Source organism: Pan paniscus, chromosome 9 (assembly GCF_029289425.2).
Source record: "Pan paniscus chromosome 9, NHGRI_mPanPan1-v2.0_pri, whole genome shotgun sequence".
Classification (NCBI taxonomy): Eukaryota; Metazoa; Chordata; class Mammalia; order Primates; family Hominidae; genus Pan; species Pan paniscus.
The window spans coordinates 126,273,389-126,291,454 of record NC_073258.2 but is presented as its reverse complement, the minus strand read 5'-3'; the positions used below and the strand labels follow the sequence as shown (position 1 = coordinate 126,291,454).

At 43.5% G+C, this 18,066-nt stretch overlaps 1 protein-coding gene across 10 annotated transcripts in view; it reads right to left on the bottom strand.

Moving 5' to 3' along the window:
* STT3A (STT3 oligosaccharyltransferase complex catalytic subunit A) overlaps window positions 1-10,028 on the bottom strand; it is a 28,266-nt gene extending 18,238 nt beyond the window's left edge. Inside the window, exons 1-7 of one of the 10 annotated variants that reach the window (XM_055095050.2) lie at window positions 9,887-9,981; window positions 9,074-9,161; window positions 7,788-8,003; window positions 6,805-6,927; window positions 5,689-5,749; window positions 704-825; window positions 180-325 (exon numbers count right to left, since the gene is read on the bottom strand). In XM_055095050.2, coding sequence (XP_054951025.1) covers window positions 180-325; window positions 704-825; window positions 5,689-5,749; window positions 6,805-6,892 — 417 coding nt within the window. In that variant the 5' untranslated portion in view covers window positions 6,893-6,927; window positions 7,788-8,003; window positions 9,074-9,161; window positions 9,887-9,981. Of the gene's footprint in view, window positions 1-179; window positions 326-703; window positions 826-5,688; window positions 5,750-6,804; window positions 6,928-7,787; window positions 8,004-8,703; window positions 8,752-9,073; window positions 9,162-9,846 lie in introns of all 10 variants that reach the window. The other 9 variants (XM_055095049.2, XM_055095051.2, XM_055095047.2 and 6 more) reach the window with 9 other exon arrangements.
* Between the last annotated feature and the right edge of the window lie 8,038 nt (window positions 10,029-18,066).

The following is an 18,066-nucleotide window of genomic DNA, read 5'->3' as shown; positions in this document are numbered from 1 at the left end:
TAAAAAAACACATATTGCAGAAAGGGGTTGGAGTGAACCCAATTAATTTGGCCCAGTAAAAGCTGTCTTCACCTTCTGGCTCCCTGCCTTTCTAAGGCTCTGTCCCCCACCCTCCAGCATCGATTAGAGAGGCTCAATAACATTCATTCCCAAGCCTCCTGTCACCCCAAATCCTTCACCTTGAGCTCTTTGGTAAGGTGGTACGTGACGATGGTGGTGAAGGAGGAGAAGAGAGGGGCCAGGAACACACAGACATTCCGAATGTCGATGGTGATGTGGAAAAAATGGAGTACATGGTAGATTGCAGCAGAGGTGATCATTAAACCTGTAACAGGAAGAAGAAACTCCATTAGGTTGTCTTACCAGAACTTAAGGGAAAAAGAAAGGGAAAATCCCAGATACAATAAAGTGACTATGTAAGTCTTGACAAATCACCAGAAATATTAACATAGCAACTGCAGTAAGCCTATAAATTTCTCTCCTAAGGATTCAATCAGAAGTCTAGAATGTATAAAAACCACCCATCTCCACTCTACTACAAATGTACTCCTGTTTATATAAGATGCACTTTTAGGAACCTGTAATCAGGATGAAATTACAAGTGTCACAAGACAAAGCTATTAGAAAGAAAAGAAACTGGTTCTCTAGCATACAAATATTTCTGTTTTTTTTTTAAAAAAAACAACACATCTGGTCTCCTCACCTGGGTAAATTGTTCCTCCAATGATTCGTCCCAAAGGGTACCAGGCTCGGTCATCAAACCAGTTATGGAATTTATAAAACCCCTCCTCAGCCAGGAACCTGGTAGTCCGATAATTAAAGTACCTATAGCAAGAAATAAACTTTGTTGTAAATTTGTGAATTTTGCTCCTCAGGATACACCATTGAGAAATTCAGCATTACTCAATGAAAAATCACTTTAACATCAAATATTATGCCATGAAAATCATTTTACACTACCATAAATCTGTTTACTTCTATCTCCATGCTTGTCTCAACTAAAGCACTGCTTTTCTCATAAGGAAATGAGCCGGGTGCAGTGGCTCATGCCTATAATCCCAGCACTTTAGGAGTCCGAGGCAGGTGGATCACAAGGTCAGGAGTTCGAGACTGGCCTGACGAACATGGTGAAACCCCATCTCTACTAAAAATACAAAAATTAGCTGGGCATGGTGGTATGTGCCTGTAATCCCAGCTACTCAGGAGGCTGAGGCAGGAGAATCGCTAGAACCTTGGAGGCAGAGGTTACAGTGAGCCGAGATCGCCACTGCACTCCAGCCTGGGCAACAGAGCAAGACTCCGTCTCAGAAAAAAAATAAATAAATAAAAAGGAAATGAAACTGGAGCCTAACATTGTAACAAAGCAATCAAATGGGATACTTCAACAAGCTGACATGTGGTAGGCATTAGGACCAGTCAGAGAATTCAAGCACCATGAAGACAAAGCCACTTAGATGTGGGCAACAATAGATTTTGGCTTTCTTATTTATTTATTTTTTTTGAGACAGAGTTTCGCTCTTGTTGCCCAGGCTGGAGCACAATGGCACGATCTCGGCTCACTGCAACCTCTGCCTACGGAGTTCAAGCCATTCTCCTGCCTCAGCCTTCTGAAAGTAACTGGGATTACAGGCGCTCGCCACAATGCCCAGCTAATTTTTGTATTTTTAGTAGAGGCAGGGTTTCACCATATTGGCCAGGCTGGTCTCAAACTCCTGACCTCAGGTGATCCACCTGCCCCGGCCTCACAAAGTGCTTGGATTACAGGTGTGAGCCACTATGCCTGGCCAGATTCTGGCTTTTAAGTGACAGGAACATATTTTTAAAAATCTATACTGCACACAAAGACACATGAATAATTTCCAGTGATGAGAATCTTTAAAGATGTTGGTATACCATCATATGCAGGATGAAAAAATTTTAACCTACTTCATAACACAACTTTCTTAATCAGTGTTTAAACTTTTAACAAGGTCTACTCATGTGGTTATCTAAAATGCTTCTTATGTCACCTATATAGAAGCATAAAAATATAGATTACAGCCGGGCATGGCAGCTCATGCCTGTAAGCCCGGCACTTTGGAAGACTGAGGCAAGAGGATCGCTTAAGCCCAGTTCAAGACCAGCCTGGGCAACACAGTGAGACTCTGTCTCTACAAAACATTTTTTAAAAATTAGCCAGGCATGGTGGCACACACCTATAGTCTCGGCCACTCAGGAGGTTGAAGTGGGATGACTGCTCGAGCCCAGGAGGTCAAGGCTACAGTGAGCCATGATCACAACACTGTGCTCCAGACTGGGCAACAGAGCAAGACCCTTTCTCAAAAAAAATATAAAAAGATACACAGATACATAGACAACATGAAAAATATTTGATATAAAATGCTTAAGAGCTTTAAATGGAAAGATAGTTCTTTAGGCCCAAAATATGTAAGTCCTTAAGTTTCTTATTTAAAAAGAAATAAGGCTGGGTGAGGTAGATAACACCTGTAATCCCAGTACTTTAGTAGGCCAAGGCAGATGGATCACTTGAGCTCAGGAGTTCAAGATCAGCCTGGGCAACATAGAGAGACCCTGTTTCTAAAAAAAAATACAAAAATCAGTAGGACTTAGTGGCACACGCCTGTAGTCCCAGCTACTCAGGAGGCTGAAATAAGAGGATCACCTGAGCCCAGGGAGTTTGAAGCTTCAGTGAGCCCTGATCATGCCATTGCACTCCAGCCTGGTGACAGAGCAAGACCCTGTCTCAAAAAATAAAATAAATAACAATAATAATAAGGCCAGGCGCAGTGGCTCACTCCTGTAATCCCAGCACTTTGGGAGGCCGACGCAGGTGGATCACATGAGGTCGGGAGTCCGAGACCAGCCTGACCAACATGGAGAAACCCTGTCTCTACTAAAAATACAAAATTAGCCAGGCGTGGTGGCGCATGCCTGTAATCCTAGCTACTTAGGAGGCTGAGGCAGGAGAATCGCTTGAACCCGGGAGGCAGAGGTTGTGGTGAGCTGAGATTGTGCCATTGCACTCCAGCCTGGGCAACAAGAGCAAAACTCCATCTCAAAAAAAATTAATAATAATGATAAATAAAAATAAATAAGAGGCTGGCGTAGTAGTTCATGCCTGTTATCCCAGCACTTTGGGAGGCAGAGGTGGATGGATCGCTTGAGCACAGAAGTTGGAGACCAGCCTGTGTAACATGACAAGACCCAATCTACAAAAAACACAAAAATTAGCCAGGCGTGGTGGCGCGTGCCTGTAGTCCCAGCTACTCGGGAGGCTGAGGTGGGAGGATCACTTGAGCCCAGGAAGTTGAGGCTGCATGAGCCATAATTGAGCCACTGAACTTCAGCCTGGGTGACACAGCAAGACCCTGTTTCCAAAAAAAAGGCAGACAGACAAAAATAAACAAAGAGTCTCAAACTAGAGACAGTTTAATTACTATGGATAATCATGACTAACCGTCCTCTCCGCCCACCTCTCTAACCCTATTTCCTCCTTGGTCAGTCAAGTTTTGAAAGCTGAAGTAAACAGAAGCAACAGATGGCAGAAATCTCTATCCTTCTGTTTGTCACTGATGTTATTTTGGTGACGTCAGAAACAGAAGAGATGAGGGTTGCAGACATCAATATGTGTCAGAATTGTGTCCTTTACCTACCAGTAGGAGAGGCAGAGTGAGAGAGGAAGTATAAGTTAGTAGGAATAGGTCTGGACTGCATTCACCACTCTGGGAATCAGTTTCCTCCTCTGCAAAAGGAAGTGTCAAGTCCCTTATGGTCCCTAACAGCTCTTGACGACAAAGCAGATGCTCTTGCATTCCTTGATTATCTAACATCAATATTTGCTCATTCAGAGGGTCTGAGAAAGAAGCCTAACAGATTGGGATCAAGAAACAAAAGTAGGCTGGGCATGGAAGCCCATGCCTGTAATGCCAGTACTTTGGGAGGCTGAGGAGGGAGGATTGCTTGAGCCCAGGAGTTTGAGACCAGCCTGGGCAACATAGTGAGACTCCATCTCTACAAAAAATTTTTAAAAAATTAGCTAGGTATGGTGGCACATGCCTGTGGTCCCAGCTACTTGGGAAACTGAGGTGGGGGGATCACTTAGGCCCCACAAGTCAAGGCTGCAATAAGCCGTGATCACTCCATTGCACTTCAGCTTGGGTGACAGTCAGACCCAATCTCAAACAAAAAAAGAAAAAACAAAAGGACATGTCTCCTCATTCATGAGAAAAAATATAAACTGAATTTGGGAGGCCCCAAACAGAATTATTTGTAATGCCTCCAAAATGCTTTCAAATATCTACACAAAACAAAATTATAAATTTGCAAATAGATGCAGGCATTTTCAATCAATACTCCACAAGATTGAATATACTATTTTTAAGATACCAATAATATTTCAAGAACCTATGATTTTGGCCCTCCAAATTTGTTATAAGCCTTAACTTTAGGCAATATAACACAGTGACTGCAGTCTCTGGAGTCAGACAAACCAACATTCAAATCACGGTTCCTCCAGGTACTGAATAATCAACCTTAGATAACCACTCCCAGCCTGAGTCTCCTCATTTCTTTTTTCTTTTTCTTTTTTTTTTTGAGATGGCGCCTTGCTCTGTAGCCCAGGCTGGAGTGCAGTGGCATGATCTTGGCTCACTGCAACCTCCACCTCCTGCGTTCAAGCGATTCTCCTGCCTCAGTCTCTAGAGTAGCTGGGATTACGGGCACATGCCACCATGCCCAGCTAATTTTTGTATTTTTAGTAGAGATGGGGTTTTACTATGCTGGCCAGGCTGGTCTCGAACTCCTGACCTTGTGATCCGCCCGCCTTGGCCTCCCCCAGTGCTGGGATTACAGGCGTGAGCCACCGTGCCCAGTGGAGTCTCCTCATTTCTAAGAAGGGAATAATAGTACCTACATCTCAAAGGGTTGCTGAAAGGATTTAGAGATAATCTGTAAATTAGTGCTTGGAACAAAATGAATGCTTAGTAAATACTATTATTAATACCACTAAGGAATTCCACTATATCTTTTTCATCTAATGAACAAAATTCCTTATCAAACTGATAACTTTTGAGTTTTTTTCATTGCCCTAGAATTTAACTAAGAAGCCCAATTTCTATCACATAAATTGCTAAACAAACAAACAAACAGCAAAATGTCATGAATCTCAAGTCCATTGTTTGTGATTCTCTTCTGAGCCTGGAATACACACCAGGACCCTTTCCTTCAATCTGCATCACAAACTTTTACCAAACTGGGCAGCCAGAATTCTCTTAGCCTAGCCAGATCTTAAGTGATAGGCAGACATACTAGCAATGCCTCTCACATTTTTTGAGTTTCAGAGACTTACTTGGTCAATTCCAACACATACTTTTTTTTTTTTTTTTTTTGTAGAGATGGGTTTTCACCATGTTGCCCAGGCTGGTCTTGAACTCCTGAGCTCAAGTGATCCCTCCACCTCAGCCTCCCAAAGTGCTGGGATTACAGGTGTGAGCCACTGTGCTGGACTCCAACACATACGTCTTAAAAGGAGATAATTATCTCCTTTCGAAGAATTTAAGGTTTTTTTTTCCCTTAAATGTACTGAAAGCGCATCTCTATCACTGAGAGCTGACTGAAATTTGAATCTGAAACCCATGAACCTGAATGCCTCCCAAAGGAAATAATACCAGATCAAGCAAAGGTACTCACGGATCAAACTCATGGATAACACTTTCAAATCTCAGGACAGCAAACAGACGAGTGGAGAAGGCTGCAAAAACCAGAGAGTTAATATTTTATTGGTAATGTGCCATGAAAGAACAGCAGATATAGTATTATAATGAAGACAGTATTATCCAGTAGAGAGGTCACAGAAAATATAAAATAATCCCTGAATAAAGTCTTTATCCATCTTTCCCCACATAAAGGAAACAAGAGAAGTTTACTTTCCCCTGACAATGGCATCTACATTTTCCACTTTCATAGGTCACAGTTAACTAATTATAAAAGCCTATAACATTACATTCATCTACTAATACCAAACTCAACTTACATGGTCATCTTTTATATACGCTGACTCCCCCACCATACACACATAACTAACCTTAACCTTGGAGCAAAGTAATAGGTATGGCAAGCAAAATTACACCTAGGACTCATGAAGAGCCAGAAAATCTAAAATACAGAGTAAACTCTCAAGAGACTTTCAAAAATACTATAGGAGGCATCTAAATTGAAGATAATTGTCTTTTACAAAAATCAGTTATCCAAGGGTCCCCAATATCACTTTCAACGCTATGAGAAAATAGAATTGGCACAGCATGCTTCCCATCCTTTCAAAGATGATCACAGCCCTCTTTTTTTTGAGACAGAGTCTTGCTCTGTTGCCCAGGCTAGAGTGCAGTGGCGCAATCTCGGCTTACTGCAACCTCTGCCTCCCAGGTTCCAGCGATTCTCGTGCCTCACCCTCCCAATTAGCTGGGAATACAGGCATCCACCACCACACTCAACTAGTTTTTGTATTTTTAGTAGAGACAGGGTTTCATCATGTTGGCCAGGCTGGTCTCAAACTCCCAGCCTCAAGTGATCCACCCACCCCAGCCTCCCAAAGTGCTGGGATTACAGGCGTGAACCACCACATGTGGCCCATAGCCCTGACTTTTATATTCCTTTTATTTTGCCTTCATAAAATTATACTAATGAGGAATGGAAAAACGTAACAATCTGCTAAAAAGAACAAGGCATTTTAAGATAGCAATTTTCAATTTTTTTCTAGACTTTCTTCTTTCTATCCCCAAAGAAAGAGAGGTTCACATGCACACTCACATAATACAGCAGCCATTGACAGAATGAGAAGCTTCAGAAGTGTGTCCTGCTTCTCATAGGACAATCGCAAAAATCCAAACTTAGTCATCTTGACATGAATGGGTGGCAACACACGACGATCAGCTAAAATGAAAAAGTCAAGACCACAAGATATTGAACACCTTCAATTTACTTAATTTTCATATTTTATGATGAGAGGGAATCATAAAGGACGTAGGAGCTAGCAAAAACACCAGAGAGGGTCAAGGCTAATACTAGTATCCAAGCCTGGCCTAAAGTATGATCAACTTGCAAGGAAGTAGGCACAAGTCAGGTCTATGTGTCAAGACTAAAATGGAGTGGTCAGAATAAACCATCCATAATTCTATTTCCCACTCCTTCACAGCTAACAAGTACATAAGCACAATTAGCAATAGTATAGCACAAGGAAGAGATGAAAAAATAAACAGGAAAGATTGGAAATACTGAAAAATAATAAAATGGAGAAAGAGAGCACTCAAGAAAAGGCAGGACTGTATGGGGTGGCAGGGGCGGAGGGGGGGAAGCAGGAAATAAACATTGAGACCAGAAGTGCAAGCCCCAGCAATTTCAGAGGCTAAGGAGGGAGGATCGCTTGAAGCCAGGAGTTCAAGACCAATCTGAGCAATACAGCAAAACCCCATCTCCACAAAAAATTGTTTAAAATTATGCAGGCTTGGTGGTCTGCACCTGCAGTCCCAGCTACTTAGGAGGCCGAGGCAGGAGTTGGAGGCTGCAGTGAGCTAGGATCACACCACTGCACTCCAGCCTGGACAACAGAGCCAGACCTCCTCTCTTTAAAAAGGAAAAAAAAAAAAAAAAAGTGAAAGGTATTAAGAGGAAAAATAGAAGTCACGACTGAATCAACACAATTTCGAGCCCTAAATTTAAACTTCAACTGAATGGCTATAAACTTTTTTCTTTTCCAAATCCCAATGGGGCTGTCGGGTCAACTAACAGCATACCTGATAACTAATGCAGGTACAATCATGCACTCAAAAAGAGGAGGAGGTACACAAACACAGATCCACTGTGCTCTCATCCCATATATCAGACTGTAACGACTGCTCAGATCTATACCCGCTTCCAATCATCTGTCTCAAGGCTTCTCTGTAACTGACAATGCTGATTTAAGAGACTGATTAAATTACACAGACAGTTTGATGGCATCAGATGATAATCTAGAGGGAAAGAAAACGAATTTTTCCTACTGAAGCAGAAGAGTCGGGGGATAAAAAAAGTAGATTAAAATGTTGAGGGACACTATCTGTAGGCAGTTCAAAATGGAAATCACATGACAGATATGAATTATTTATATAGCAATATAGCATTAATCTACCATAGGTTAGTTATTCTTGTATAAGACAGTACTACTATCTTTTTTTTTTTTTTTTTTTTTTGAGACGGAGTCTTGCTCTGTCGCCAGGCTAGAGTGCAGTGGTGCCATCTTGGCTCACTGCAACCTCCACCTCCTGGGTTCAAGCGATTCTTCTGCCTCAGCCTCATGAGAAGCTGGGACTACAGGTGTGCGCCACCACGCCCAGCTAATTTTTGTATTTTTAGTAGAGACGGGGTTTCACCATGTTGGCCAGGGTGGTCTGGATCTCTTGACCTCATGATCTGCCCACCTCAGCCTCCCAAAGTGCTGGGATTACAGGCGTGAGCTACCACGCCCAGACCTACTTTTTTAAATTACAAGGTGATCAAGAGCTAAGTTATAACGACTATAACAAAGGATATGCAACATCATTCAAGATGTTTTGCTTTTATTCTTTTTGACTGACACATAATTGTACATATTTATGGAGTACAGTGTGACATTTTGGTACATGTATATAATGTGTAATGATCAAGTCGGGAAATAATTAGTAGATTCATCACCTTATTTTTTTTGTCTTAGGAATATTCAAAATCCACTCTTCTAGCTATCTGAAAATATACAACAAATTGTGTATTTTTGTTGTTAATTATACTCCTAATAATAGTTATCCTATAGAACACTAGAATTTATTCCTATCTAGTTGTACTTGTGTATCCCTTAACAAACGTTTGTCTATCCTCCTCCATGAATCTTTTTTCCCACTATTATTGGAATAAAGGAGAAAAACAACAACAACAACACTGGACTAGGTGGAAGGCATATAGAATGCTAGCCCCAACACTGAGAAGTCAAGCATGTTTTCCATAATTAACTGTCCCAGAAGAGCAGTTTAGAAATGTGTTTAAGTATAGTCCCAAAGGGAAAGCTTACTTTGCAACTAAAAATAAAGGCTTAACTACTCCAGGAGGTCAACAATCCAGCCATATCTCTCAGGGTTTGCAGCTGTTTTCTGGAATGCCTGAAATAGGAACAAACTTAACACCACTGCGTTGATACGAGCCACACACCAAAATGAGACTGCTAGGATCTCTACTTGAAAACTGAGTAAACGAGCTAGTTATTGAGGGCAGGGCCGTAAGGGAGATTTCATCTCGTGCTCTTTGGTCACTTTCGCACACCGCCAAGCAAATAAGAGCAAAGACACCTTTCTTAAAACACTTACCAACCTGCTCTCCTCAGTTGAGGAGCTTGCCCTGCAAGCTGTGGCATCTCCTGCCACCCTGCCTCTAGTTTCCCAGACTGCAATTTCCCCAGCCCCGTTTTCCTACACACGTTTCCACACCCTCTCACAATCTTTTACTCTCTTCTCCCTTCCGGTCGTTCCAGCGGGTCCCACCTCCCTCTTCTTCCCACCCTCAAAGAACTGACCACCTCTGATACCCCTCAGCGCGGGACACTCATCACCCCAGCATCCTACGCGCCTTCCCCTCCATAACTAGTCCCAGGACCCAGTCTTTCCCACGCTCTGTTCTCAAGACCCACCTTACCCTCCCTCCCCAGACCTTCACATCCTTCCAACCAGGAAGCCCCCACACCACGCCCCACGCCCCCTCCTCTGCAAGGCCCTAAGCTCTGCTCTCCACCCCCATTTAGGGTTTTGCCTCCTGCACTTCGTTCAGCCCCATCAACGCCATGGACTGCACCTGCCGCTGATTTTCAAGTTACGTTCTACGGCCTTCTCACCTGGCCGGCTTTTCTAAACGATCCGCGGGGCTCCCTCAGCCATCCGTTCAGCGGCGCACCCAACCCTGGCAGAAGCCGGGTCCGCCTCCCGGGCCGCTCCCCCGTTGGCTGGCTCCAGGCCAATAGGACGCTTCTGGAGAGCGATAGGATCCCGGAACTGTCTGTCAAGTCCGGAGGCGTAAACCGGGCCGCGATTCCAGTTTTTAATTGGTCTTTACAGCTATCACTTAGCAGTCTAGAGGCGGGTCTGTATGCTCCCGCCGAGCTGTCATAGGCCGGCGCGTAGGAGTCAAGAGCGCGGAAAGAACGTGCCCCAAGCAGTTTGGTTGAGGGCCGAGGAGTGACGTGTCGGTTTGCGGACCCACGGGGAGTCGCAGTGGGAAGGCGCGGCCCACTGACTCCCGTCATGTGACAAGAAGCGGAAACTACGCTGAAATAGGCCCTTGCTCCAAGTCCCAGTAACTCGGAATGCGGAGCCGCTCGTCTCCGTCTTTTTTAAGGTAGAAATGGTTACCTAATACAAGGTGAAAGGAGAGGAGGGAAGCATTTTCTACCTATTTATTCTCAATTAAAACTCAAACGCGGACTGGTCCAGACAGTTCGTCTTTTGCAGGATGTGCCTGATAGTTGACTCGAGCTGTTACTGTGCCCTGGTAACTGCGATGGACCTGGGAACCTTGACAGAGTTCACAGCCCCTGGTTTTGTGAAAGAGCGTGCCTAGGCCTAAAGGGGTTGTCGGGGCTAAGCTGGGAGCATCTCTACAGCCAGCTGAGACAGCCACCGCCGCGGAGGCACAGCCCTCCCCAGCAGCAAGCGGGCTTCCTCGGGAGACCGGGAGGCAGCCCGGCCATGCTTAGTCAGTTCAGCCCTTTGTTAAAATACCGGCCGGAGAGCCGCTCTCCCTATCCTAACTTGCCTCTCTTCTCTCGCACCGCACGCGCTCCCCGACCCCCAATAAGTTTGCTGAGGGCAGAGAAGGGGACGAAGTTTGAGCAGCAATTCCATCATCTCAGACTCGCACGTATACACCTTTATCCTCAGGCACTTCCACTCCCTGCGCGCCTCGGTGAGCCAAGGCTACACCAGAGAGAGTGGGAACGTCCCGCAGCTCTTCGAACTTGTTGCCTCTGCCACTCACGCAGTTTCCTATTCTCCCATGAAGGGAACCCACCATTTATTGAAAGGTCATTATTTAAATCACTGCTTCAGAATCACATGTATTTTTTTCAAAATTCACATGACCAGGCTCGCCCCAGGACGTTATGATTCAATAGATCTGCTTTTTTTTTGTTTTGTTTTTAATAGTAAGTAAGTGTTCGATGTAATTTTACTTTAACAAAAGGAAACTGTAGCTGAGCCTGAAGGAATTACAGAACTTGGAGTAAATGCTTCTTCAAAATAGGAGTTTTGGTCGGGCGCGGTGGCTCACCCCTGTAATCCCAGCACTTTGGGAGGCCAAGGCGGGCGGATCACGAGGTCAGGAGGTAGAGACCATCCTGGCCAACATGGTGAAACCCGTCTCTACTAAAAATAGAAAAATTAGCTGGGCGTGGTGGCGCGTGCCTGTAATCCCAGCTACTCGGGAGGCTGACACAGAGTCACTTGAACCAGGGAGTCGGAGGTTGCAGTGAGCCGAGATCGCGCCACTGCACTCCAGCCTGGCGACAGAGCTGGACTCCGTCTCAAAAAGAAGTTTTTTCTCTTTAAAAATAAAAAAGCGGGGAGGGGGGCATTAAAATTAGAAAGATTGTGTTCAAGTTTCTTTTGTTTTTTTTTTAAGTACTAACCTAAGAATATTAAGGCCGGTCGCGGTGGCTCACGCCTGTAATCCCAGCACTTTGGGAGGCCGAGGCGGGTGAATCACCTGAGGTCAGGAGTTTGAGAACAGCCTCACCAACATGGTGAAACCCCATCTCTACTAAAAATACAAAAATTAGCTGGGCTTGGTGTCAGGATCCTGTAATCCCAACTACTTGGGAGGCTGAGGCAGGAGAATCGCTTGAACCCAGGAGTTGGAGGTTGCAGTGAGCCAAGATCGCGCCATTACACTTCAGTCTGGGCAGCAAGAACGAAACTCCATCTCAAAAAAAGAAAAAGAATATTAAGATGTTAGAGTTTTTATTAATTTTTTTCAAAGTAGGCCAGGCACGATGGTGGGCTCCTGTAATCTCAGCTACTCAGGAGGCTGAGGCAGTAGAATTGCTTCAACCCAGGAGGCAGAGGTTGCAGTGAGCTGAGATCACGCCATTGCACTCCAGCCTGGACAACAGAGCAAGACTCTGCCACCAAAAAAAAAAAAAAAAAAAGTATTAAACGTGTTTCTTAGAATACATTTAAGCTTCCAAGTGATCAAATTAAGTAAACCTTTTCACAAGTCAAAATGTACTATTAAAGAACAAAGTTTGGGGCCGGGTGCAGTGGCTCACGCCTGTAATCCCAGCATTTTGGGAGGCCGAGGCGGGCGGATCATGAGGTCAGGAGTTCGAGACCAGCCTGACCAACATGGTGAAACCCCCGTCTCTACTAAATATACAAAAATTAGCCGGGCCTGATGGCACGTGCCTGTAATCCCAGCTACTCGGGAGGCTGAGGCAGGAGAAATCGCTTGAACCAGGGAGGCGGAGGTTGCAGTGAGCTGAGATTGCGCCATCACACTCCAGCCTGGGCAACAGAAGGACATTCTGTCTCAAAAAAAAAAAAAAAAAAAACAAAAAACAAAGTTTGAAAATCTAATCCTATTTTTAGGATGAGTCTTTGATACCAGTCCATGAGGAAAGGCTTATTTGTGAATAAAATCAAAGGAAAACAAACTCATAGGAAAGTCTTTATAATTATTATAAACAAACCTGGAGGTCCAGGTGTCGTGGCTCAAGATTGTAATCCGAGCACTTTGGGAGGTTGAGGCGAGAGGATGGCTTGAGGCCGGGGGTTGGAGACCAGCCTGGGCAACATGATGAGATGCAGTGTCTACAAAAATAATTTTTAAAAATTAGCTGGACATGGTCGTGCTGGCCTGTAATCCCAACTGCTGAGGAGGCTGAGGCAGGAGGATTGCTTGAGCCCAGAAGTTAGGCGGCAATGAGCTATGATCACGCCACTTCACTCCAGCCTGGGCAACAGAGCAAGAAAGACTCTGTCTCTAAAATAAAATAATAAATAGGCCGGGCATGGTGGCTCATGCCTGTAATCCCAGCACTTTGGGGAGCCAAGGCTGGCAGATCACCTGAGGTCAGGAGTTCAGGACCGGCCTGACCAACATGGAGAAACCCTGTCTCTACTCAAAACACAAAATTAGCTGGGTGTGGTGGCGCATGTCTGTGATCCCAGCAACTCGGGAGGCTGAGGCAGGAGAATCTCTTGAACCTGGGAGGCGCAGGTTGCAGTGAGCCGAGATTGCACCATTGCACTCTGGCCTAGGCAACAAGAGTGAAACTTCGTCTCAAAATAAAAGAAAATAAACCTACAGTTTATACATGAATTATAGTGTATCAGTTAATCCTCCTCCCTCCTGATTTATAAGTCCAAAAGTTTTGAACTGGTTGTTTCAGAAAACAATGCTTTTACTATTTCATCAGTTGCTTAAAAGGAATGTTTTGATGTAGAAGTTAGAACTTTTTTGTAGAGCTTTTCATTTTTCTTAAAGTGTCAGTTTACCTTTCTTGTATATCATTAATCAAACGAAACTCATGCCTTCATCTCATCTGTAGCACACCAGAGTAATAGTATCTGTGTTCTCCAAGCTGTTCTCTCCAGAAACCACGTTTCTATGTGTGTGCAAAGTTGTATTACTGGGATTTCCCCTGAATGCACTTCTGGATTCCACTGTTTCATGTTATTTGGTTGGGTGTTTTGTCTTAATAAGACATAGTTCTTTTTCTTTTTTTTTATAGATTATCATCTGATAAGACATCTTGCTATTTCTTAGATTTATTTTTCACTTTTGATGAATTTTTTTTCAAGTAAGTGTTTTAGAAAGGCTGAATGGAAGCAAACATTGCCTTTGCGTGTTAGAAAATATCTGTATTTTGTCCTTAATAGCATGGCTGGGTTTAGAATTTTAGGAACAAAATTGGGACCCACCCACCCCACCCCGTATGCACACAGACACATAAAAGCACACTTTCAAGGCTCTGTGACTATATTGTTCGTGATCCACTGTGCCTTAAGAAACCTGACACCAATCTGAGTCACTTTCCTTTATCGATAATCTATTTCCCTCTCTGATAAATTGTCTTTCCTTAGAGATTTCATCTATGTGTTTCATCTTCTTTCATTTTTTTCTGCTTTACATTTGGCAGGCCCTTTCAGTCTGAAAACTACAATTTGTATCATCAGTTCAGGAAATGTTCTTTGATTTTATTCATCTCCATTTTTCTATTCTCATTTTCTGAAGTTGCTGTTGGACAAATGTTTTATCTCCTGGTTCTTGGATACCTCTACCATTCTTAACTTTTTCTTGATCTTTTTGCTGTATGTTCTGGAAGATTTCCTCAATATTATCTTGCAGTTCACTAATTTAGCCTCTTCAGTGTCACTTTTTTTTTTTTTTTTTCCTTGAGACAAGGTCTCATCTGTCACCCAGGCTGGAGTGCAGTGGCACCATCTCAGCTCACTGCAGCCTCAACCTCGTGGGCTCAAAGGATCCTCCTGCCTCAGCCCTCAAGTAGTGGAAAACACAGGTGCGAGCCACCACGGCTAATTTTTGTATTTTTTTGTAGAGACGGGGTTTCACCATGTTGCCCAGGCTGGTCTCAAACTCCTGCGTTCAAGCAATCCACCCACCTCGGCCTCCCAAAGTGCTGGGATTACAGGCGTGAGCCACCGCGCCCGGCCAAATCTGTTCTTACTTTATGGATGCAGTAGCTTCTGAAATCTCTGTGAAAATAGTTACTAGAATTTTTTAGATTACCTTTTGTTTCCATAATTACTTAAATTTCCTCCAGAGCCAGGTGTTGTTATTTGTGTTTTGGAAAAGCTGCAGAGCTGATTCCGATGTTGATTCCTCGTGAAGAGGAATGATTAGAGGAACTTACCTAAATGATTAATTGGTCATTGTTTTCTTTCTCTAGGTCTCAAAGCACTACAGAATATTTAAATTTGAAATCAGAATGAGTACAAGGAGAGGCTGAACATATGGGCTAATTGCTCATCTTACTGAAAGATTCCCTGAATTCCAGTGTTTTATCCAGCTTTGAGACCTATGGAAAAATAGCTGATCATGTAATTCTTGAAATTTTTGCATAGTCATTTGCTTGTCAGTCTCTCTCACTGGACTGTCAGGTCCTAGAAGGCAGTAATCATATCTTTTTGGTTCACCCTTGAGTCCCCAGTCCCTTGCTCAGTACCTGACAGAGAAGGTGCTCAAATGCTTGTTACGTGATTAAGTCATAATTCCCTCACTTGATCCTTCAGTGGTTCTGCAGACTCATTTTAGGTCCATCCAAAATTTGTACTGGTGTATGGCTCTCGTTGTTACAAAGGTGTAAATTGCACTGACCTGAAGTCAGCTTCCTTTTAACTGCTGTAGGTTATACAACTTTGGCAGAATATCGGTTTTTTTTTTTTTTTTTTGAGATGGAGTCTCACTCTGTCGCCCAGGCTGGAGTGCAGTGGTGCGATCTTGGCTCACTGCAACCTCTGCCTCGCAGGTTCAAGTGATTCTCCTGTCTCAGACTCCTGAGTAGCTGGGACCACAGGCGCGTGCCACCTCGCCCAGCTAATTTTTTGTATTTTTAGTAGAGACGGGGTTTCACCATGTTAGCCAGGATGGCCTCGATCTCCTGACCCCATAATCCGCCCGCCTCGGCCTCTCAAAGTGCTAGAATTACAGGCGTGAGCCACTGCACCCAGCCCAGAATATGTTAATAAAAGGTGAGATGACTGCTAAACTATCTATTCCACCCCACTACTGATGAACAGATAACCTTCACCAGAGCAATCTCAATGATGGAGGTAAACACACATAAAGGAGCAGAATGAACGTACTACTGCTGTAATCAGAAAATAAAGTACTATTTGTGGGTGGAAAATGAGGAGACAGTGAATGGACAACTGTAGTTGCCTTTTCTCTCATAGATGCTGTCCTTTTATTAAGTGCAGAGCAGTTAACACATCAGTACATGAATGTGTCATTTAAGTTTCTAGCAGACTTAACGTACTCAGATCTAAAGCATCTACTTTCTAATTTTGAGAGTTGCTGTAGCAGACAACTCAGCTCTATAGATAGAATAAAAAGGCTTGTGTTTTCTATTACATATACCTGTCCAAGCTGTGATGTCTATCCCTTGAAAAGTGCTTCTGGGAACAATTCTCGGATCCTACTGGTTTTGTGATTAAAACAAACAAATTTTCATTTTTAGTTTTGTCAGCTCCCTTGTTTTTGGTTACTAATTATTAGTCTGCCTCAAACAGGTATTCTGAACTTGGCAAAAATATAGTCTCTTTTTGACCCATTTCCTAATCACTGCTCTCAGTGACAATACCCTCATGAAAGGCAGGAAAAATTTACACTGCTTTGTGTATATAACTCATTTGAGATGGTCACATTTCTCTTATCACAGATATGCCTAATCTAGCCTTTATACAAAAGGCTTGGCTGCTCAACTGTGCTAATAAAACTCTGGAGATTCCTCACTTCCAGTCATTTAAACCTTTACACATTTTCTACAGCCAGGCACAGTGCTGGGGATAAAAATCATATACCTTCATCCACTCAACTTCCCTCACCCTTTTTTTCCCCCGCAAAACAGAGTCTCACTCTGTCACCCAGGCTGGTGTGCGGTGGTGCGATCTTGGCTTACTGCAACCTTCACCTCCCAGGTTCAAGTGATTCTCCTGCCTCAGCCTCCCAAGTAGCTGGGAATAGAGGTGTACACCACCATGCCCAGCTAATTTTTGTACTTTTAGTAGAGACAGGGTTTCACCATGTTGGCCAGGCTGGTCTTGGATTCCTGACCTCATGATCCACCTGCCTCGAGCCTCCCAAAGTGCTGGGATTACAGGCCTGAGCCACCACACCCAGTCTCCTTCACCCTTTTAAACCAAACTGAGATGTTTCTATTTTTTTTTCAATAGTTTATGAGATGCTTCTAAATGGTACAAATATAAATTTCAGGAAGCAAAGATGTGACTGCTTAAATAACTAAGCCTACTTTTAAAACTTAGTTTTAAGAAACTAAGCTTAAATAAGGCAATCACTTATCACAAGCTGATGAAATACTGAAGTCTTCTACAAACCACACCCATAGCAATCTGGAAGTAGTCTGCAATACTACTGTTAAATGACCAGAGATGTCATAGGAGAATGTTGGAAGTAAACCTTACTTTAAACCATGTCTTTTACAATTTTTTCTGCCCAAGCTGGAAAGTGTTCACTTCCAAGATGCCCACCATTTAAAAACCCTCCATCAACCACATAAACCTTCAAACTTGGTTTACAACTCCCAGCAACAATTTTTTTAACCTTTTTTTTTTTTTTTTGAGATGGAGTTTTGCTCTTCTTGCCCAGGCTTGAGTGCAATGGCACGATCTCAGCTCACTGCAACCTCTGCCTCCTGGGTTCAAGCAGTTCTCCTGCCTCAGCCTTCTGAGCAGCTGGGATTACAGGCGTGTGCCACCATGCCTGGCTAATTTTTTGTATTTTTAGTAGAGACGAGATTTCACCATGCTGGCCAGGCTGGTCTTGAACCCCTAACCTCAGGTGATCCACCCGCCCCAGCGTCCTAAAGTGCTGGGATTACAGGCATGAGCCACCATGCCCGGCCTAACCTCTTTTATAGTTAATAGAGACGGGGTTTTACTATGTTGCCCAGACTGGTCTCGAACTCCTGGACTCAAGTGATCCTCCTGCCTTGGCCCCTGCCAAAGTGCTGGAATCCCAGCCATCAGTTACCATGCCTGGCCCCAGCAACAATTTTTAATTCCATATTTTATCTTGCACATAGTAAAGGTCTCTGTTAACCAGATGTTTAATGGCTTCCCTCGATTAATACTCAATACACCAATATCTAGGAGGGTCTTTCTCCCTTCATGAATATACAGTAGCGATATACATATAGACTTTAGAACAAGTAATAATCTGACTCTTCTACCAAATATAAATGTGATTATAATCATATAATCCAGGCTTTCTCAGGGAACATTTTTCAGGGCTAATTTCTCAAAACTGTAACTAAATTAT